This window comes from Myotis myotis, unplaced genomic scaffold, assembly GCF_014108235.1.
Source record: "Myotis myotis isolate mMyoMyo1 unplaced genomic scaffold, mMyoMyo1.p scaffold_m19_p_17, whole genome shotgun sequence".
Taxonomy (NCBI): Eukaryota; Metazoa; Chordata; class Mammalia; order Chiroptera; family Vespertilionidae; genus Myotis; species Myotis myotis.
In genome coordinates, this window is record NW_023416321.1 from 9,701,908 (window position 1) to 9,718,530 (window position 16,623).

Below are 16,623 nucleotides of genomic sequence, written 5' to 3' on the forward strand. Positions count from 1 at the left end.
CACGTTGCACAAATGTATCGAATGAGTTAAATGCAGAATTAAATTGTCTGAATTAGCCCACGCAGTTAGAATAGTACCACTTGGCACTAGTACAGTTGTAAATACACATCTCAGCCCTGAAATGTGCAAATCTGGGGTAAGCAACAATCACCCAGCGACCTACAGTATTTGTTCCTTTTTAAAAGATGATCTTCACAGTGAAAACAAGAACAAAACATTCTGGTAGAGAAAGCTGGAGCCTCTGAGGAGAAGCCTGCAGACCCTGGTCCTGGGCCCCATCCCTAGTGTGAGGCACCCTGGTTGACCTCGCAGCAGCCAGCTAGACAGCATGGATCTCAACACTTAGGTGGAGGCACGTTCAACTTAGCCCCCAAAATAGACTATCCTGCCCGCAGTGCCCTCCCTTCCTATCAGAATATTACAAAAATTTCACCAGGTGCCTTGTTGAAAGAAAACGTGCAGCGTATACCATTCTGGCGTATCCAGCCAAAACCCCACAAAACAGATTTGTTCAGATGACAGATGTTTTTTGCAGCCGTGTGCTTACTCCTATGACTACTGCCCTGCTCCGTTACCTCAGTAATTGTAGTGCTGGTCAGTCATTCATTCTAGGGTTCTGACAAGGATCAGAGTCTGATATTTCCAGATCTCCCTCTACTCTGGGTTTTGCCCGGAGCTGCCCTCTGGCTCCTCACTTTTATTCCTGAGCTACAAAGTCTCTCCTCCTCTGGGGTGCTGCTGTGTGGCCTTAGAGCCGGGAACCATTTGAGGCATTGGTGTGCCTTCTTCCTAGGCCATCACCTGTCCTGGATTCAGTCCCCCATTCACCTTTTCTTTACCTTTTCCCATTTAAGAATCTTCCTCCCAGCCCTGGCTGGTGTGGCTCAGAGGGTAGAGCGTCAGCCTGCGGACTGAAGGGTCCCGGGTTTGATTCTGGTCAAGGGCACATACCAGGTTGCAGGCTCAATCCCCAGTAGGGGGCGTGCAGGAGGCAGCTGATCAATGAGTCCCTCTCATCATTGATGTTTCTATCTTTCTCTCCCTCTCCCTTCCTCTTTGAAATCAATAAAAATATATTTTAAAAAAAACAACAACCCTTCTCCCATAGAGAGAAGCCAGAGGCCAGCGAAAATTGAATTGTTCCACTTTCTCCCCAACCTCTCCTCTCCTCAATAGATGCCCAGCAGGGGCTCATTGCCTAAGCCATTTTGCCTTTTTGAGCCTCTGAAGTAATTAATACCCTTCTTGTTTCTGTACTTCCCGAAATCTACTTTCGAAGGGTCTAGGATACAAGTTAGACTCTGCCCAGTGTCCTGTTTTCTTCAGTGATGTATGAACTGTAAGATAGCTTAGATTCTTTCCCCCAATTGTCATGATTTCCATTTTACCTATCTTATATTTATCTTAGGTGAGACTTAATTCAGAGCAGAGATTCCTTTAATTACTTCCTCAATGTTCTTTATCTTCCTTTATTTTAAAAAGAGTACAATAGAATATATTTATTGTGAGAAAATGACAAAATACAGAGAAAAACAAGGAGAAAAATTCTCTTAGTCAAGCAAAATCCAACTACCAGGAGATAATGGTTTTTAACATTTTAGCAATTTAAGACTTTTTCCTGCTATATTCATATATTGAAATACATATACATTTAAACAAAAACAGAATTTACTCTATCTTTATTCTCATTTTATTCAGTTACCTATTGGGCCAACCAGGTGATACCTAGTATGGGGCCATCCCTATTGTAAATTCACATAAAGCACTTCTCCATATGCTATAGATCAATACCTGGGCCTTTGTGGTGAAGGCTGAGCATAAAGCACCCAGGACTTGGGCATGGAGTAGCTGTGTCCTCCTTGTCAGGGATCCTGACTGAGCCAAGCTTCTCTTCCAGGCTGGCCTGGCGTCTGGCCACAGCAGTGAGCAGGAAACCTGGGTCAGGGCTGGAGGAGTAGCTGGGGGAGGGGCTTCCCCACCCACCATGCAGGGGTCCTGACCTAGGGAGAGTCAGCAGGGCTCCCTAGGCTCATGGTGCAGTTACGGAAGCTGCTCTTGGTATAATCTCAGCATCTTCGTGTTATCTCAGGCTTTATGTTGGCTGGAGGGGACAGTCCAGGAAAGGCAGGTCCAGCTGTCCTCACAGCCGTGGATGGCTGAGTCTGAGGAGAGGAGAAGGGCGCCTGCTGAAAAGATGCAGGTTGCTCAGCTTGAGTGGGTCAGTGTGGGGAAAGCTCTTAGAGAAGCGGCAGCAAAGAGACAAAACGGAAATACCAGCCAAGTGGGTTTGGGTTCTTTGGGGGCATTTTGTGCATGACTTTCTTTTCTTCCAGCAGATCCACACACCAGCATGGCTGCCACTGCTGCTGTCAGTCCCAGTGACTACCTGCAGCCCGCTGCCTCCAGCTCCCAGGTGAGTGGGCTCTGAGGGTGGGGGGCTGCATCAGCCCGGAAGGACTCCTGAAGCTGCCATTCAACCAGACTGAGCACTCACTGTAAACACCCCAGGACAGGAGACCAGGGGGAGTTCAGTTATCTACTGTTTCTGAATTAAGAAACCATGGCCACTAACCTAAGAGACCACAGTTGGGTCAGGGGGAAGCAGGATTAAACTCAAGGTCTCTTCCACTAGCTCCACTGACCATATAAGGAAAATAGAGGCTGTGTCCCCAAAGCCCAGAGACTGCCTTGTAGCCTCAAAAGAGCAGCATTCCCTGGTCAGTGAAGTCATGTCCCTAGAAAACACTTGACCAGAGGGTTACTCCTCTTGTGGCTCCTCCCTTTTCCTTTCCCTCTCTCCCTTCCTCAGTTGAGGAATCGGGGATCCCGTAATCCCTGTGGTGGGCCAACGGAACTCCACGTACGAGCTCAGGGTGGTTCTGTGCCCTGTCAGAAACAAGGCCAGTGGGGAGTAAGTGGCCAGCTCATGCTGCTAGTTCACCCTGTCCTGGGTGCTTCTGGGGCACTCCCTCCTGAGAAAGACATTTCCCACCCTTTCTCCCTTATTACTCAAGTGGAGGCCGGTGCACGTCATTTGTGCACTGGGGGAGAGAGGGGTCCCTCAGCCCAGCCTGCACCCTCTCCCAGTCCGGGACCCCTCGGGGGATATATCCTAAGCTGGCAGTCGGATATCCCCTGAGGGGTCCAGAGGTGGGAGAGAGGCTTCGGCCACCGCCACTGCACTCGCCAGCCATGTGCCGGCTTCTGGCTGAGGGTTCTGCCGCTGTGGGAGTGCACTGACTACCAGAGGGCAGCTCCTGCATTGAGCATCTGCCCCCTGGTGGTCAGTCCGTCATCGCAACTGGTGGTTCTGCTGTTTGGCTGATTTGCATATTAGGGTTTTACTATATAGGATGGAGAAACCAGCAGGGACAACAGGACCACTGCAGGGGGAGGGTGCTGGCACCCTGCCTGCCATGGAAGTGGGGTGGAACCTGCCAAGAGGAGAGGATCAAAACAGGCAGAGGGTGGCTGGGCTACAGGCCCTCACGTCTCACTCCTTTTCTCCTCTGGGTTTTTTGCAGGATTCCCAGCCATCTCCCTTAGCCCTGCTTGCTGCAACATGTAGCAAAATTGGGCCTCCAGCTGTTGAGGCTGCTGTGACGCCTCCTGCTCCCCCACAGCCCACACCACGAAAACTGGTCCCTATCAAACCTGCCCCTCTCCCTCTCAGCCCCGGCAAGAATAGCTTTGGAATCTTGTCCTCCAAAGGAAACATACTTCAGATTCAAGGGTCACAACTGAGCACATCCTATCCTGGGGGTCAGCTGGTGTTCGCCATCCAGAATCCCACTGTGATTAACAAAGGGACCCGAACAAATGCCAACATCCAGTACCAGGCAGTCTCTCAGATTCAGGCGAGCAGTGGCCAGACCATCCAAGTACAGCCCAATCTCGCCAACCAAATCCAGATCATCCCTGGCACCAACCAAGCCATCATCACCCCCTCACCATCCGGTCACAAGCCTGTCCCCATCAAGCCAGCCCCTGCCCAAAAGTCAAGTACAACTACCACCCCCGTGCAGAGCGGGGCCAATGTGGTGAAGCTGACGGGTGGGGGTGGCAACGTGACACTTACTCTGCCTGTCAACAACCTTGTGAACACCAGCGACACCGGGGCCTCCACTCAGCTCCTCACAGAGAGTCCTCCCATCCCGCTGTCCAAGACGAATAAGAAAGCCAGGAAGAAGAGTCTTCCTGCCTCCCAGCCCTCGGTGGCTGTGGCTGAGCAGGTGGAGACGGTGCTGATCGAGACCACAGCGGACAACATCATCCAGGCAGGAAACAACCTGCTCATTGTTCAGAGCCCTGGCGGGGGCCAGCCAGCTGTGGTCCAGCAGGTCCAGGTGGTGCCCCCCAAGGCCGAGCAGCAGCAGGTGGTGCAGATCCCCCAGCAGGCCCTGCGAGTGGTGCAGGCGGCATCTGCCACCCTCCCCACTGTCCCCCAGAAGCCCTCCCAGAACTTTCAGATCCAGGCGGCCGAGCCAACGCCTACTCAGGTACCACGCACACCCTCTGCACCTGCCTTCCTCTCCTTAGCACTAACTGGCTAGCGCTCCACTCAGCTTGCCTTTGAAGATCTGCTGGTGCATTTCCCGATTTGATCTGAATGTTCAGAGTCAGTATCGTTTGGGGTGGGCAGTAAGTGCGGGAACCAGACTCTCCTGGGACACTGACGTTTTCTCTCTGGTCCCTCCCAGGTCTACTTCCGTACGCCTTCCGGTGAGGTGCAGACGGTCCTTCTCCAGGACAGCTCCCCAGCAACAGCTGCACCCACCTCCGCCACCACTTGTAGCAGTCCTGCACCCCGTGCTCCCCATCCGAGCGGGACCAGCAAAAAACACTCAGCCGCGATTCTCCGGAAAGAGCGTCCCCTGCCAAAGATCGCCCCTGCCGGGAGCATCATCAGCCTGAATGCAGCCCAGCTGGCGGCGGCGGCCCAGGCCATGCAGACCATCAACATCAATGGTGTCCAAGTCCAGGGTGTGCCTGTCACCATCACCAACGCCGGCGGTGAGGGAAGACCCCTTGGCTGGGGCGTGGGTGGTGCCTGCACATCCCTCGCATCGGAACTGGGCGCCAGCCCCGTGCTTCCCAGGAACAGGAGTGAGGATAATACCCGACACTGTCTCAGCCTTTCCCGCTTAAAAGCATGTCCACTCGGTCCTTAGCCCTGCGAGGTAGTGTAAGATGCTATTGGCCCCAACTTACAGCTGAAGACCTCGAATATGGTGGAGAGAATAAGATATACTAGGAGAAAACTCCAGCTAACACCAAATGCAAATTCGTTTGGTACAGACCAAAGACAGATACATCTTCAAGGGAGGCCCGGGGTAAAGAAACTTGAAGGAAGACTTCCAGAATGAGGAAAGCCTTGAGTTAACGTTGGGAGGAAAGGAAGGAGCCTTTGGCAGTGGGATTGGCTTGTGCTTCACTTCTGCTGAGTGGGAATATTTGGTAATATTTACAGTATGAAAGCAGCGTTGCAAATCAGCAAAGGAATATTGTAGCTACCTAGCAAAAACGGTTCCTTGCCTTGCCTTGCCTTCTTTAGCCAGGTGAAGGCCTTTACAGGGTAGTGGCACTTGAACACCAGCAATAGGCCAGCAGCACTCCCCTGCTTTGAAAGGCTTTATGCAAGTCCTAGGGGACTGGTTTTTTTTTCCAAAGCCCTCAGAACTGTCTTCTTTATTTAAATATGTTTTTATTGATTTCAGAGAGAGGGATAGAAACATCAGTGATGAGAGACAATCATTGACTGGCTGCCTTTTACACGCCCCCTACTGGGGATCAAGCCTGCAACCCACCCCCCACCCCCGGCATGTATCCTGACCAGGAATCACACCTAACCTCCTGGTTATGGGTCAGTGCTCAACCACTGAACCACACCAGCCTGGCTCTTACTCTTAACAGAAATCCCTGGAGACTTTCTTGAGAGCAGGTATCTCACAAGAGCCTAAGGCTGGAGGAAATTCTGGAAGAAACACCCCTCAAGACAAGACCCTTCCCAATTGAAATATGTGAAAGCACGTTTGGCTGGTATGGTGTGGTGGTTCAGCACGTTGATGCTGACGTCAACTGCCTGGGTTCGGACCCGAGTCCTACCACTTACTAGCTGTGTGACCTCGATATGTTATTGGGCCTGTTTCTTCAACTGTGAAAGGAGGATAATATATCTGTTTGATGGGACTGAAGGTTGCAGGCGTATCTGGCATATAACAGGCTCTCAGAAGCATTTGCTATCTGGTTGTCCTTATCGTGTGCAGAAGGGAAGGAGGGTGTCAGGCGCCCTGCTCTGTCCCTTCAGGCTTCCTCACCCAGCCATGCCCTGCCACCCCCACAGGGCAGCAGCAGCTGACGGTGCAGAACGTTTCTGGGAACAACCTGACCATCAGCGGGCTGAGCCCCACCCAAATCCAGCTGCAGATGGAGCAGGCCCTGTCGGGAGAGGCCCAGCCCGGGGAGAAGCGGCGCCGCATGGCCTGCACATGTCCCAACTGCAAGGACGGGGACAAGAGGTAACGGGAGCCAGCCTGGCTGCCTGGCCTGTGCCTGTTCCCCAAGCCCTTCCTGGGACACAGATCGGGGGGGGGGGGGGGGGGGGGGCCAAGGCAGCGACTCCACACCACCTTGCCTCCTCACCTCCTCTGCTCTCTGACCTGCCCCCACATCCTCTCTCCATCCCATCCTGCCCCCATCTTCTGTTCCTTCCTCACTACGTTTCCCTTTCCCTCCCTCCCACTCGCCATTCCCAGGTCTGGAGAGCAGGGCAAGAAGAAGCACGTGTGCCATATCCCCGACTGTGGCAAGACTTTCCGGAAGACATCCTTGCTGCGGGCCCACGTGCGCCTGCACACCGGCGAGCGGCCCTTTGTCTGCAACTGGTTCTTCTGTGGAAAGAGGTTCACACGAAGTGATGAACTCCAGCGGCACGCTCGCACCCACACAGGTCTGTTCCCTCTCCCCAGTGGCACACTGCCTCCCAGACGGCTTCTCACCCCCTTCCCTGGCAGGCTTGCAACCACACGGGTCCTCCCCCCACCACTCCCTGCACCCCCACTCCATTGCCCTCAGTGGCATCCAGACTCCTGGCCCTGCTGAGGAACTGCCACACTGAGCAGGAGCTACAGGCTGTCTTCTCAGGGCTCCAAGCCTACCCAGGAAATGCTTTCAGGCCATTCCTTTATCAGTGTTTCCCAAAGCATCATGCAGCCTTGATGACTTCTTCCATAGCTGCAGTTATTTATGTAACAAGCACTGACGTCGTATGCCAGGCACTAACTATACTGCGCACTTTACAGCCGACTAATTCAATCCTCAGGACAACTCTATGGGGAGGGTGCTTCGATCATGCCCCTTTTACTGAGGCATGGAGAAGTGGCTCGGTCTCGGCTAGTGGAGCTGGGTTCAGACGCAGGCCCCCTGGCTCCCAAATCCACACTCTCCCCCCCCATTTGAAATATAATCATATCGATGAAACTATACATTTCTACATTAAAGACAAGTTATAGAATAATCCCGAGGAATGTTGATAGGAGCTACAACTTTAGCCCATCTATTATTTTTTTAAATATATTTTTATTGATTTCAGACAGGAAGGGAGAGGAGAGATAGAAACATCAATGATGAGAGAGAATCATTGACTGGCTGCCTCTTGCATGCCCCCCACTGGGGATCGAGCCCACAACCAAATAGAACCAGGGACCCTTGAGTCCACAGGCCGATGCTCTATCCACTGAGCCAAGCCAGCTAGGGCTAGCCCATCTATTATTTCTCTCTTCTTTTTTTTTCAAATGTTTTTATTGATTTGAGAAAGAGCGGGAGAGAGATAGAAACATGAATGAGAGAGAAACATCATCAGTTGGCTGTCTCCTGCATGTCCCCTACTGGGGATCAAGCCTGCAACCCGGGCATGTGTCCCAACCAGGAATCGAACCATTGACTTCTTGGTTCCTGGGTCGACACTCAACCACTGAGTCACACCAGCTGGGCTAGCCCATCTATTTCAATTACAGGTATTATGATTTCAGATTGTCAAGGATGGAACAGCACTACATTGAGCTGTTACTACCAAGTCCACACTCTTAATTGCTACCCCATATTGCCTTTCCTATTATTATTTCCTGAATGATTGTCCTGAAATCGTTTCACTATTTTCACTCATTTATGGGTCCAATCACTATTATTATTATTTTGTTGTTGTTATTGTTAATCCTCACCTGAGGACATTTTTTCCCATTCATTTTTAGAAAGAGTGGAAGGGAGAGGGAGACAGAAACATTGATGTGAGAGAGACACATCGATTGGTTGCCTCCTGCATGCACCCGACCAGGGCCAGGGAACTTGCAATCAATATACATGCCCTTGACCAGAATCGAACCTGGGACCGTTCGGTCTGCGGGCCAAACCAGCTAGGGCGCAATCACTATTGTTTTTGACATCACAAGCTTGATGTCACGTGTGCCTCTCCTCTTGGGGGGCTGGGTAGTCTGTGAATGAGCTCTTGAGTGATGGCCATCTCCTCTTCCCAGGGGACAAACGCTTTGAGTGTGCCCAGTGTCAGAAGCGCTTCATGCGGAGTGATCACCTCACCAAACATTACAAGACGCACCTGGTCACGAAGAACTTGTAAGGCCCACTGAGGCGGGATGCCCGAAGATGCAGCCCCTCCCCTGGTGGAAAGGAGGCCCGGCGGTCCTGGGCCTGCCCTCAGCCCCGCCCTCCTGTTTTGCAACTGTCCTCACAGGAGGGGGTTCTGCTGCCCCACACTCGCCTCTGCTGAAGCCCTTGGCTCTGCCCTGGCCCTTGCCTCTCACCAGACCGGGGACACTGGCTCTCCCAATGAGACGTTCTAAACCAGGACGAGTGGGAACCTTTATTTCCAAAGGAAAAACATGAATTTCACTCCATCGAGGAGCAAAGTGAGTCCTCCCCTCCCCCCCCAAACACTGCGAGAGTCGCATCACCGTGCCATGCCCCGCTCTCCTGCACCTCCCTGGCCCCGGCACCTCAGACGCCCGGGCCCTGCCCCCAGGGCACCACCCAGGACACCACCGGCATCCACCTCCTGCCAGGCTCAAGAGGCCGCCTCCACGCCACACGCCTCGCCCTGCCACAGCTCTTCTCCAGCACATTCCAACTTTCTATTTAAAAATGAAACTACCACGGACTCCCTGATCCCCCTTTTTCTATGGAGAACGTTGCCTTATACTCTATTTCAGATAATGAACACTGTGTATTGTGTGTGCTTTAAAGTTTTATTTAATTGCTCCCTTCCTCCTGTACTGTTACTCACTCCCCCACGCCTGCTTTCAGTTTAGGGTTTTGGGGGGCAGTGATGAGCATATGGGTTTTTTTCTCACTAGCAGTTCTCTTTTCTAAATGACACAGCATTTCAATTTGAATCTGGATTCAGATAAAAACTTCACATCCTGAACCTTTCCGCTCTCCCTTCATCTCACCTACCCCTACTGGCCCAAGCTCTAGTTATGTACAGTGTATATTGTATAATAGACAATTGTGTCTACTACATGTTTAAAAACATATTGCTTGTTATTTTTGAGGCTTTTAAATTAAAAACAAAATACAACTTTATTTTTAGTTGTAACTGCTTGAGGTATGTTTTATGATTGACAGATTTGTTATCCTTTATTAACGATGTACTTTGTTGTTCAGCATTGGGCTGACAAAAATTTTTTCTTGCTAATAAATTTAGTTGCCTGAGGCAAAATCCGCAACTTGGCAGTGCAGCTTCCTTTGTCTTTGACCTCATAGAGCTTGGAGGGGGGACGGAGGGGAGGGAACCTTGGTCTGAGTGGTCCACCTAGGACCAAGCAGGACCTTCCTCTCCTGGCCTGAAAGGGTCGCGGCCACACAGACCTCATGGCATTGGCACCAGCCCCCAGAGCACCTGGGTGGGCCCTCCAGGGGGACAGGCCTAGCACAGGTGTTCCTGCTTTGTTCTTCTATAGCCAGTTTTGCCCAGATCAAAGCAGGCACACTGTTCAGACTCAAGTCACAGCAATGTCTCCCTTACCAGCAAACTACTTCTTCCACTCAGCTCTCCAACGCCCAGACATAGGTCTTGCTCTCACTTGGGAGAGACAGCCAAAGGGGCCTGGCTCTGTCATTTCCAGAGGCTGAAGAGTCTGGAGAAAACGAAATTGCTAAGGACCCAGATCCCTTCCCAGGGCGGAGAGCCAGGCCTGGAGCCCATGTCTATCCAAGAGAGGACCCCGGCCACAGATTCTGCTTTTCTCTACCCATCACCCCAGCACCAGGGGGGCAGTGAGCTGTTTTGTTTTCACCAAGTGTTGCAGATTCACATCTTGGTGGGGATTTGCGGGGGAAGCAGAGAGGTATGAAGGAGGTCAAGGTTGTGATGTTACGGAGATTTTGATTGGAGTACACGGGCGGGATGCTAAGAGCAACTGGGCTGAAGGGAGAGAGTTATTCCCAAGCAGATAAGGAACAGCATGTGCTCTCCTTACACGGACGGTGCCTTTTTACTCACCTTGAAGGGTGCACTGCACCCAGGGTCGCTGTTCCGTGCAGGAGCGCCAAGGCTCCTTTGGAGCTATCCACTCCCTTACTCTTTCCTTTGTCGCCAGCGGCTGCATTTGCAAGTAAACAGCTCTTCCTTCACGCCAGTCCACCCTCACCCACTTCCGCCGGAGAAATAAAAGGGAGCCGGACCTCAGACGGATCACAGGTTCTCTGTCTCCATCACTTCTTCGTGATCAGGCAGGAAGCCCCGTCCTACCCATACTTAAGTCCTCTGAGTGATACCAGACCAACTCTGACACAGAAGCCTCTTAATGAGCCCATCAGCCCGGCATCTCATCGCTTCACTGGCAGGTGGAAGACGGGGGTGTATTTCTCTCTTCCTCTCGCGTGGATGGTGCGACTGAAAACAAACGCCTGGCTGAGTTCTGAATTAGGATTGGTGGAGAGAAGGGGAATATTAGCAAACGGACCTCTTCCTCCCACGTTCCCCACAGCCTTTGCCATCAGGCACAAGGAGTCATCCTTTCCTGAGAGCTGATTCCAAGTCATCTGCTTCCAGTGCGGAAACTGACCGACCCCTGGGCATCCTCTGGAAATGAGGGTGCCAGCCCCGAGGGCAGAACTGAGTGCCGACACGCGGGATTCCCCTTCTCCACGAGGCAGGTTCCAAAGTTACGCCTGGCCATCTCTGCCTCCCATGAGATGCCCGAGTTAGGAAGCGGGCAAGAGAATGTATTCTGCCTAGCCCAGGAAATGGCATGAGGGCAGAATGGAGAAACCTGGTGGCAAATGAGCCCTCATCTGCTGCAGCCCATCCGTTAATTTACTTGTGAGTTGCAGGGGGTGGTGGACTGTTGTCCAGGCTAGAGCCACCCCAGGACACCTGATGGGCAGGCTATCCCCAGCAGCTTGGGAGTGTGGGGCCATGCCGCCCACATTTCCATCCTCAGGGTCATCTGTACCAAAGCCACCCTCCCTGCCCCATCTTGTCTGCTCAGTGATGCTCAACACAGCAGCAGCTCTTTGATTCCAGATCCTAGAATTATAAACCGGAAAGAAAAGAGGGCTGGGGAAGTTCCCCCCATACTGAAGGCAAATCCAGGCAAATTGCCCTTAAAAAAAAAAAAATCAAACCAGCAAATAGAACTCAGGCTTCCTTCAAACTACTCAGTCCATTTCTTCAATCGCCTTTTGGGGGCTCACTGAGGCCCTACGTGAGTATGATGATGGGAGCCACTTGCAGCATCTCAGGTCCCTGGACCCATCAGGGGCTCCTGGCTCATGGATGTGGCTGAGGCCTACATGGGAACCTAACGCACCCTCTCAGGACAGAGACCTCTTGTAACCTGACCAAGGCCTGTGGGGCTGGGATAAAGCCACTAAAGGAACTACAGGAATCTCAGGACAGGTGGCAGCTGGGTGTCCTAGTGAAGGGGTCCTCAGGGAGGAGAAGAGGCAGAAAGTGGATCAGGGAAGATGGAATAAAGAACAGGGATGCGGGTGAAAAGAAAGCAAACCGTAGTGGGAAACGGCAGGGAACCGGGCTGGAGAAGAGAGTCAAACACCTACCAACACTCAGGATCTCCCCATGAAACTAAGAATCGCCAGGTCACATCCGTGGGCCTGCCTGGGAACCTGCTATCAGGCCTCCTACCTGTGGCCCACACGCTAATGACAACGCGGCCAGTGCCACAAATGAGCCTGGTGCCCTGAGACCTCACTCAGCCTCGGAAAGCTTAACAGCCCTCCAGCCAACAAGGACACTTGGCCAGGCTCCCACCATGTGCAAAAAAGAAAAAAAAGAAAAGAAAAAAGAACACACAAAACCACACACACACAAAAACAACCCAAGCCCTACTCACCATGCCTCGCACTGGCTACAGAGAGGCTTAACAAAACAGTTTGTGCATAAACATGACAGATTAGCATTTCCTGGCTGGCATGCTGAGAAGGAGCCAGAGAAAGTAAGTGACACAGTCCATCCCATTAAGGAGCTCCTAATGGGGAACACGTATGAAAACCATAGGATGTATTTGCAAAGTGACCCACGAGCACATGCAAGAATCATGTGAGGCGTCAACCCCATAACCACAGGACACTCAGCTAAGTCAGTCTCCTCTGCATCTCTCCTCTGGGTCCCCTGATAACCATACTTGGGACTCAGGCATCTGCTGGCAGAACACCAAGCACCCACCCTTCTGTGTGTCCTGAGTTCACCCCAAGCTGGGCCCAAGAATTCCCGAGCTTAGAGGCCCCAGCACGCACACGCGCGCGCGCACACACACACACACACACACACCCAGCCTGCCATCAGCCCCCTGGAAAGCTGGGCACTGTATCATTTCCATCCTCCTGCACCTCTCCCCTCTCCCCCTGTCCTTAACTCTCCCAGACCCTCTGACATGCTCACCCTCCCCCATGGTTTCAGGTGCCACTTCGGTGGCTCATGACACCTAACCTGGTCTCATTAGCCCAGACCTCTCTCCTGAACTCCAGACTCAATTATATAATCAGACTGAACGTGGGTGTCCCATAAACCCTCACACTCCACGGTGACTTCAGCTCTCCCCCAAACCTCCTCCTCTAACTAATGTCCCACTTCAACGAACAGCACCACCCATGTCGCCTGAAGTCATCCTGGTGAGCTGACTCCCCTCCTCTCCATCTCCGCCCACCCACACACTGAGGCGCCAGGGTCCTGCTTCAGTTTGGACAACACTGCAGTGTCTTGACCTCCTTCACCCACCATCCACTTGGTCACCAGGTCCCAAAACACAGCCACTAAGCTATAATAGAAATATATAATCCAGTCATTTAGACTAAAGGATGATTTCAGAACATATATGCAAAAGAATGCCCAGCCGGTGTGGCTCAGTGGTTGAGCATCGACTTATGAACCAGGAGATTATGGTTTGGTTCCCGGTCAGGGCTTGATCCCCAATACGGGGCATGCAGGAAGCAGTTGATCGGTGATTCTCTCTCATCATAGATTTTTTTAAAATATCTTTACTGATTTTTTTTACAGAGAGGAAGGGAGAGAGACAGAGAGTTAGAAACATCGATGAGAGAGAAACACCGATCAGCTGCCTTCTGCACACTCCCTACTGGGGATCGAGCCCGCAACCAAGGTACATGGCCTTGACCAGAATTAAACCCACCCAGGACCCTTCAGTCCACGGGCTGACGCTCTACCCACTGAGCCAAACCAGTCAGGGCTCATCATTGATGTTTCTATCTCTCCCTTCCTCTCTGAAATCAATAAAAATAAATATTTTTTAAAAAGCTTTGAAAGAAAACAGGCAAAGCGTAGTCCCCAAACCCACCTGCAGCCTCTTTGTTTCATATGGAGAAACCAGTGTGCCTCTCTGTACAATGAAATATTGCAATATATTTTCCATCCAAGATTCTGGAGAAAAGATTAATAAATTTACCAAGTGGGGAGGGGAGGGTGGCAAAATATTTAATAAAAAGCAGTGACAATACAAAATTCATTTCTCCCACACAGGCAAAACCCTTGCTGAGGGCACAGCAGTAGAGGCACCCCCAGTGGGTGTGTTCCCCACTCCTTCTTGCACTGCGGGGCTGCTTTGTAATCCGGACACCAAATCCCACAAAGCAGAAAAGCACCATGCAAGCCTACTTATTATCTCAAGACAAAGGGGGAAATAGTACAAGGCAACCAGTTGCAAGCTTCCTCGCTAATTGCCGAGAAGGGGAGAGGCTGCTGGAATCTACTTTTTCTCACCTGGTCTTTAAAATAGAGGAATTAGACACTGTGGTTCGACAACAGCAAAGGATAAAAAAAGAATCGTTGTCTAAAAGCCTAACCCATGCCATCTGCCTGATCCTCAAAGCTGGCACGCCGCGCCCTTGCCTAAGTGCCCGGCTCGCATCCTCACCACCCGTTCCAGCAGGATCACCCTGCTCCAAATCTCCCCAAGGCACCCAGCTTCTACTCACATTGTTCCCTCGTCCTGGCACGCTTGTTCCACTGTCCATCTGCTAACACATACTCATTAAGACAAATACAATGTCTGCTCCCTTTACGAAAGATTCCTGACTGCTGGAACCCCAGAGGCCACTTCCTCCTGTTTGCTCCCCGTCTCCTCACAGAAGCACCTGTAACTCTTCAGCTTACAGATCTGCTTCCCCCTACAGACTACAAAACCCTGTGGGCAGGAACCGTGCCATCTTCATCTTCGTATGCTCACACCTAGCTCAGTCCCTGGTCCTAAAGAAGTCTTTAATAAATGTCAACTGAAGGAATAAATATCTATACAGTTGGCCCTTGAACACGGTTTTGAACTGCATGGGTCCACTTATACATGGATTTTTTCCCCCAATACTGTTAATGTATTTTCTCCTTATTTATGATTTTCTCATTAAAATTTTCTTTTCTCTAGCTTACTTTTTTTCTAAGAATACAGCATATAATACATGTGGTAATTGACTGATTATGTTATCAGTAAGCCTTCTGGCCAACAGTTGGCTGCTGGTAGCTAAATTTTGGGGGAGTCAAAAGTTATACGTGAATTTTCAATTGGGGAGGGGTCAGCGACCCTAACCCTTGCATTGTTCAAGAGTCAACTGTACTGTAATGGTTTAATTAAAACCATTCAAATTATCCTTGTCTTGGTGCCCTAGAATCCTGGGTCCAGGGTAGCACATCCCAGGGGTGCTAAGGGTGTGGGCCCATGAACAAAACCGACTGAGTTGAAGGGCACTAATGACTGCTTACACAGATTTAAATGCAGGTGCTGGGAGGAGGGAAGGACAGCAATGTTCATACGTGGAAAGACAACTTCAATAAGAAAGGAAGTCCTGTCAGCTCTCTCTCAATCATGTTGACGGAGGAAAACAATGCAGCAAAAAATTCTAACCAGTGGAGAATCTATAGATGAATATTATTAAGCCTTGAGACATGTGTTATTTCTTTGCAGCAAATTTGTCTTCCAGATTCTATTTGGCTCAAGCTATGTGCCCGTGATAAAGGATGACAGGTATCGAAAGTAGAGCTTTATGAAGCTTAGCTGTCATGCAGACACCTGGGCAGGGCAGGAGGTTCCCTTACCTGACAGTCCTGGGGTGCCTGCCTAGATGGTTCTCGCAGCTCCCATTCCTGATGATGGTGGAAACGAGGACTAGAGAGAGGCCTTGACCCACGGCTGCCCCAGCCAGGCCAAAGCTGGAATGGGTAGGCAATGGCAGGTTTCCCGTTTCTCAGCCCTGCATCCTGGAAATGGCTTGGCACGGCCACCTGCTCTCCTGTGCCCTCAGCTATGGCTGGCATTGACTTAAGTACCAAACTCCAACTCTCCAGGAAGGGCAAGAGGTGAAAAAGGGGAAACTCGGCCGAGAGGGGGAGGCGGGGGGGGGGGGGGGGGGAGGGGGGGCAGAGGTAAGCTTTCCATCCACCTGGCTGGTCTGCTGCATCAGGAGAGGGGAGGCCATGAGTAAAGAAAGCAGCATGCTCTGGCCTGGGGTGAAAGAAATGAGGCTGGAGAGAGGGCGTTCAGAGCTGGAGGAGGAAGACGGTGCTGGTCTGGGACAGCTTGATCCCAAATTTCCCTCTTCCCCTTTCCCATTCAGCTGTCTTCCTTCTCATCCCCGCCTCCCCGCCCCCAAACACACACACACATACATACACACTACACAGCACCTATTTGGAGGGGTCACTAGTCACTTCAACCTCTCCTACTCTCAAGCCTTGATTTCTCCCCCAAACCAGGTGTCCTCTTTCTCCGTCTCCCCACCACCTTGCCTTAGGGTCTGGCCCCTAATTCCATTTCCATTGGTCCGTTCCCAGGCCACCAGCCTGCCCCGCAGGGACACTTCCTGCACTAGGCCCGCCTTCGGGCACCGACCAGGGGCCAGCCACTTCACACTGACCCTTCCCCTCGAGCCCCCAGCGGCTCACCCACCGCCCCCGGCCCGGGAGGCAGCAGCCCGATACCTTTAACAAACCTCCACGTGCGTGTTAACCGCGGTGACAGAATTTCCTTGTCTCCCTGCTCCCGCCCCCTGCGGCGCCGCCCATTGGCCGCTGGCTTCCTCTGTTCTCGCTGTCATTGGCCGCGCTCCGGGAAACTCCGGCCAATGGAGTCCCAGCGCCTGTCT

At 51.8% G+C, this 16,623-nt stretch overlaps 1 protein-coding gene and 1 long non-coding RNA gene across 7 annotated transcripts in view; one reads left to right on the plus strand and one right to left on the minus strand.

Annotated features, from left to right (window-relative positions):
* SP2 (Sp2 transcription factor) overlaps window positions 1-9,737 on the plus strand; it is a 22,215-nt gene extending 12,478 nt beyond the window's left edge. For 3 of the 6 annotated variants that reach the window (XM_036339198.1, XM_036339201.1, XM_036339202.1), the window contains exons 2-8: window positions 2,337-2,413; window positions 3,525-4,499; window positions 4,701-5,013; window positions 6,344-6,518; window positions 6,756-6,949; window positions 8,532-8,628; window positions 8,747-9,737. In XM_036339198.1, coding sequence (XP_036195091.1) covers window positions 2,337-2,413; window positions 3,525-4,499; window positions 4,701-5,013; window positions 6,344-6,518; window positions 6,756-6,949; window positions 8,532-8,628; window positions 8,747-8,855 — 1,940 coding nt within the window. In that variant the 3' untranslated portion in view covers window positions 8,856-9,737. Of the gene's footprint in view, window positions 1-1,317; window positions 1,340-2,333; window positions 2,414-3,524; window positions 4,500-4,700; window positions 5,014-6,343; window positions 6,519-6,755; window positions 6,950-8,531 lie in introns of those variants that run through there. The other 3 variants (XM_036339200.1, XM_036339197.1, XM_036339203.1) reach the window with 3 other exon arrangements.
* Window positions 1-16,610, minus strand: part of LOC118671250 — a 20,623-nt gene extending 4,013 nt beyond the window's left edge. The window contains exons 1-2 of the long non-coding RNA XR_004972698.1: window positions 16,460-16,610; window positions 10,514-10,931 (exon numbers count right to left, since the gene is read on the minus strand). This is a non-coding gene — a long non-coding RNA (uncharacterized LOC118671250). The remainder of the gene's footprint in view (window positions 1-10,513; window positions 10,932-16,459) is intronic.
* Between the last annotated feature and the right edge of the window lie 13 nt (window positions 16,611-16,623).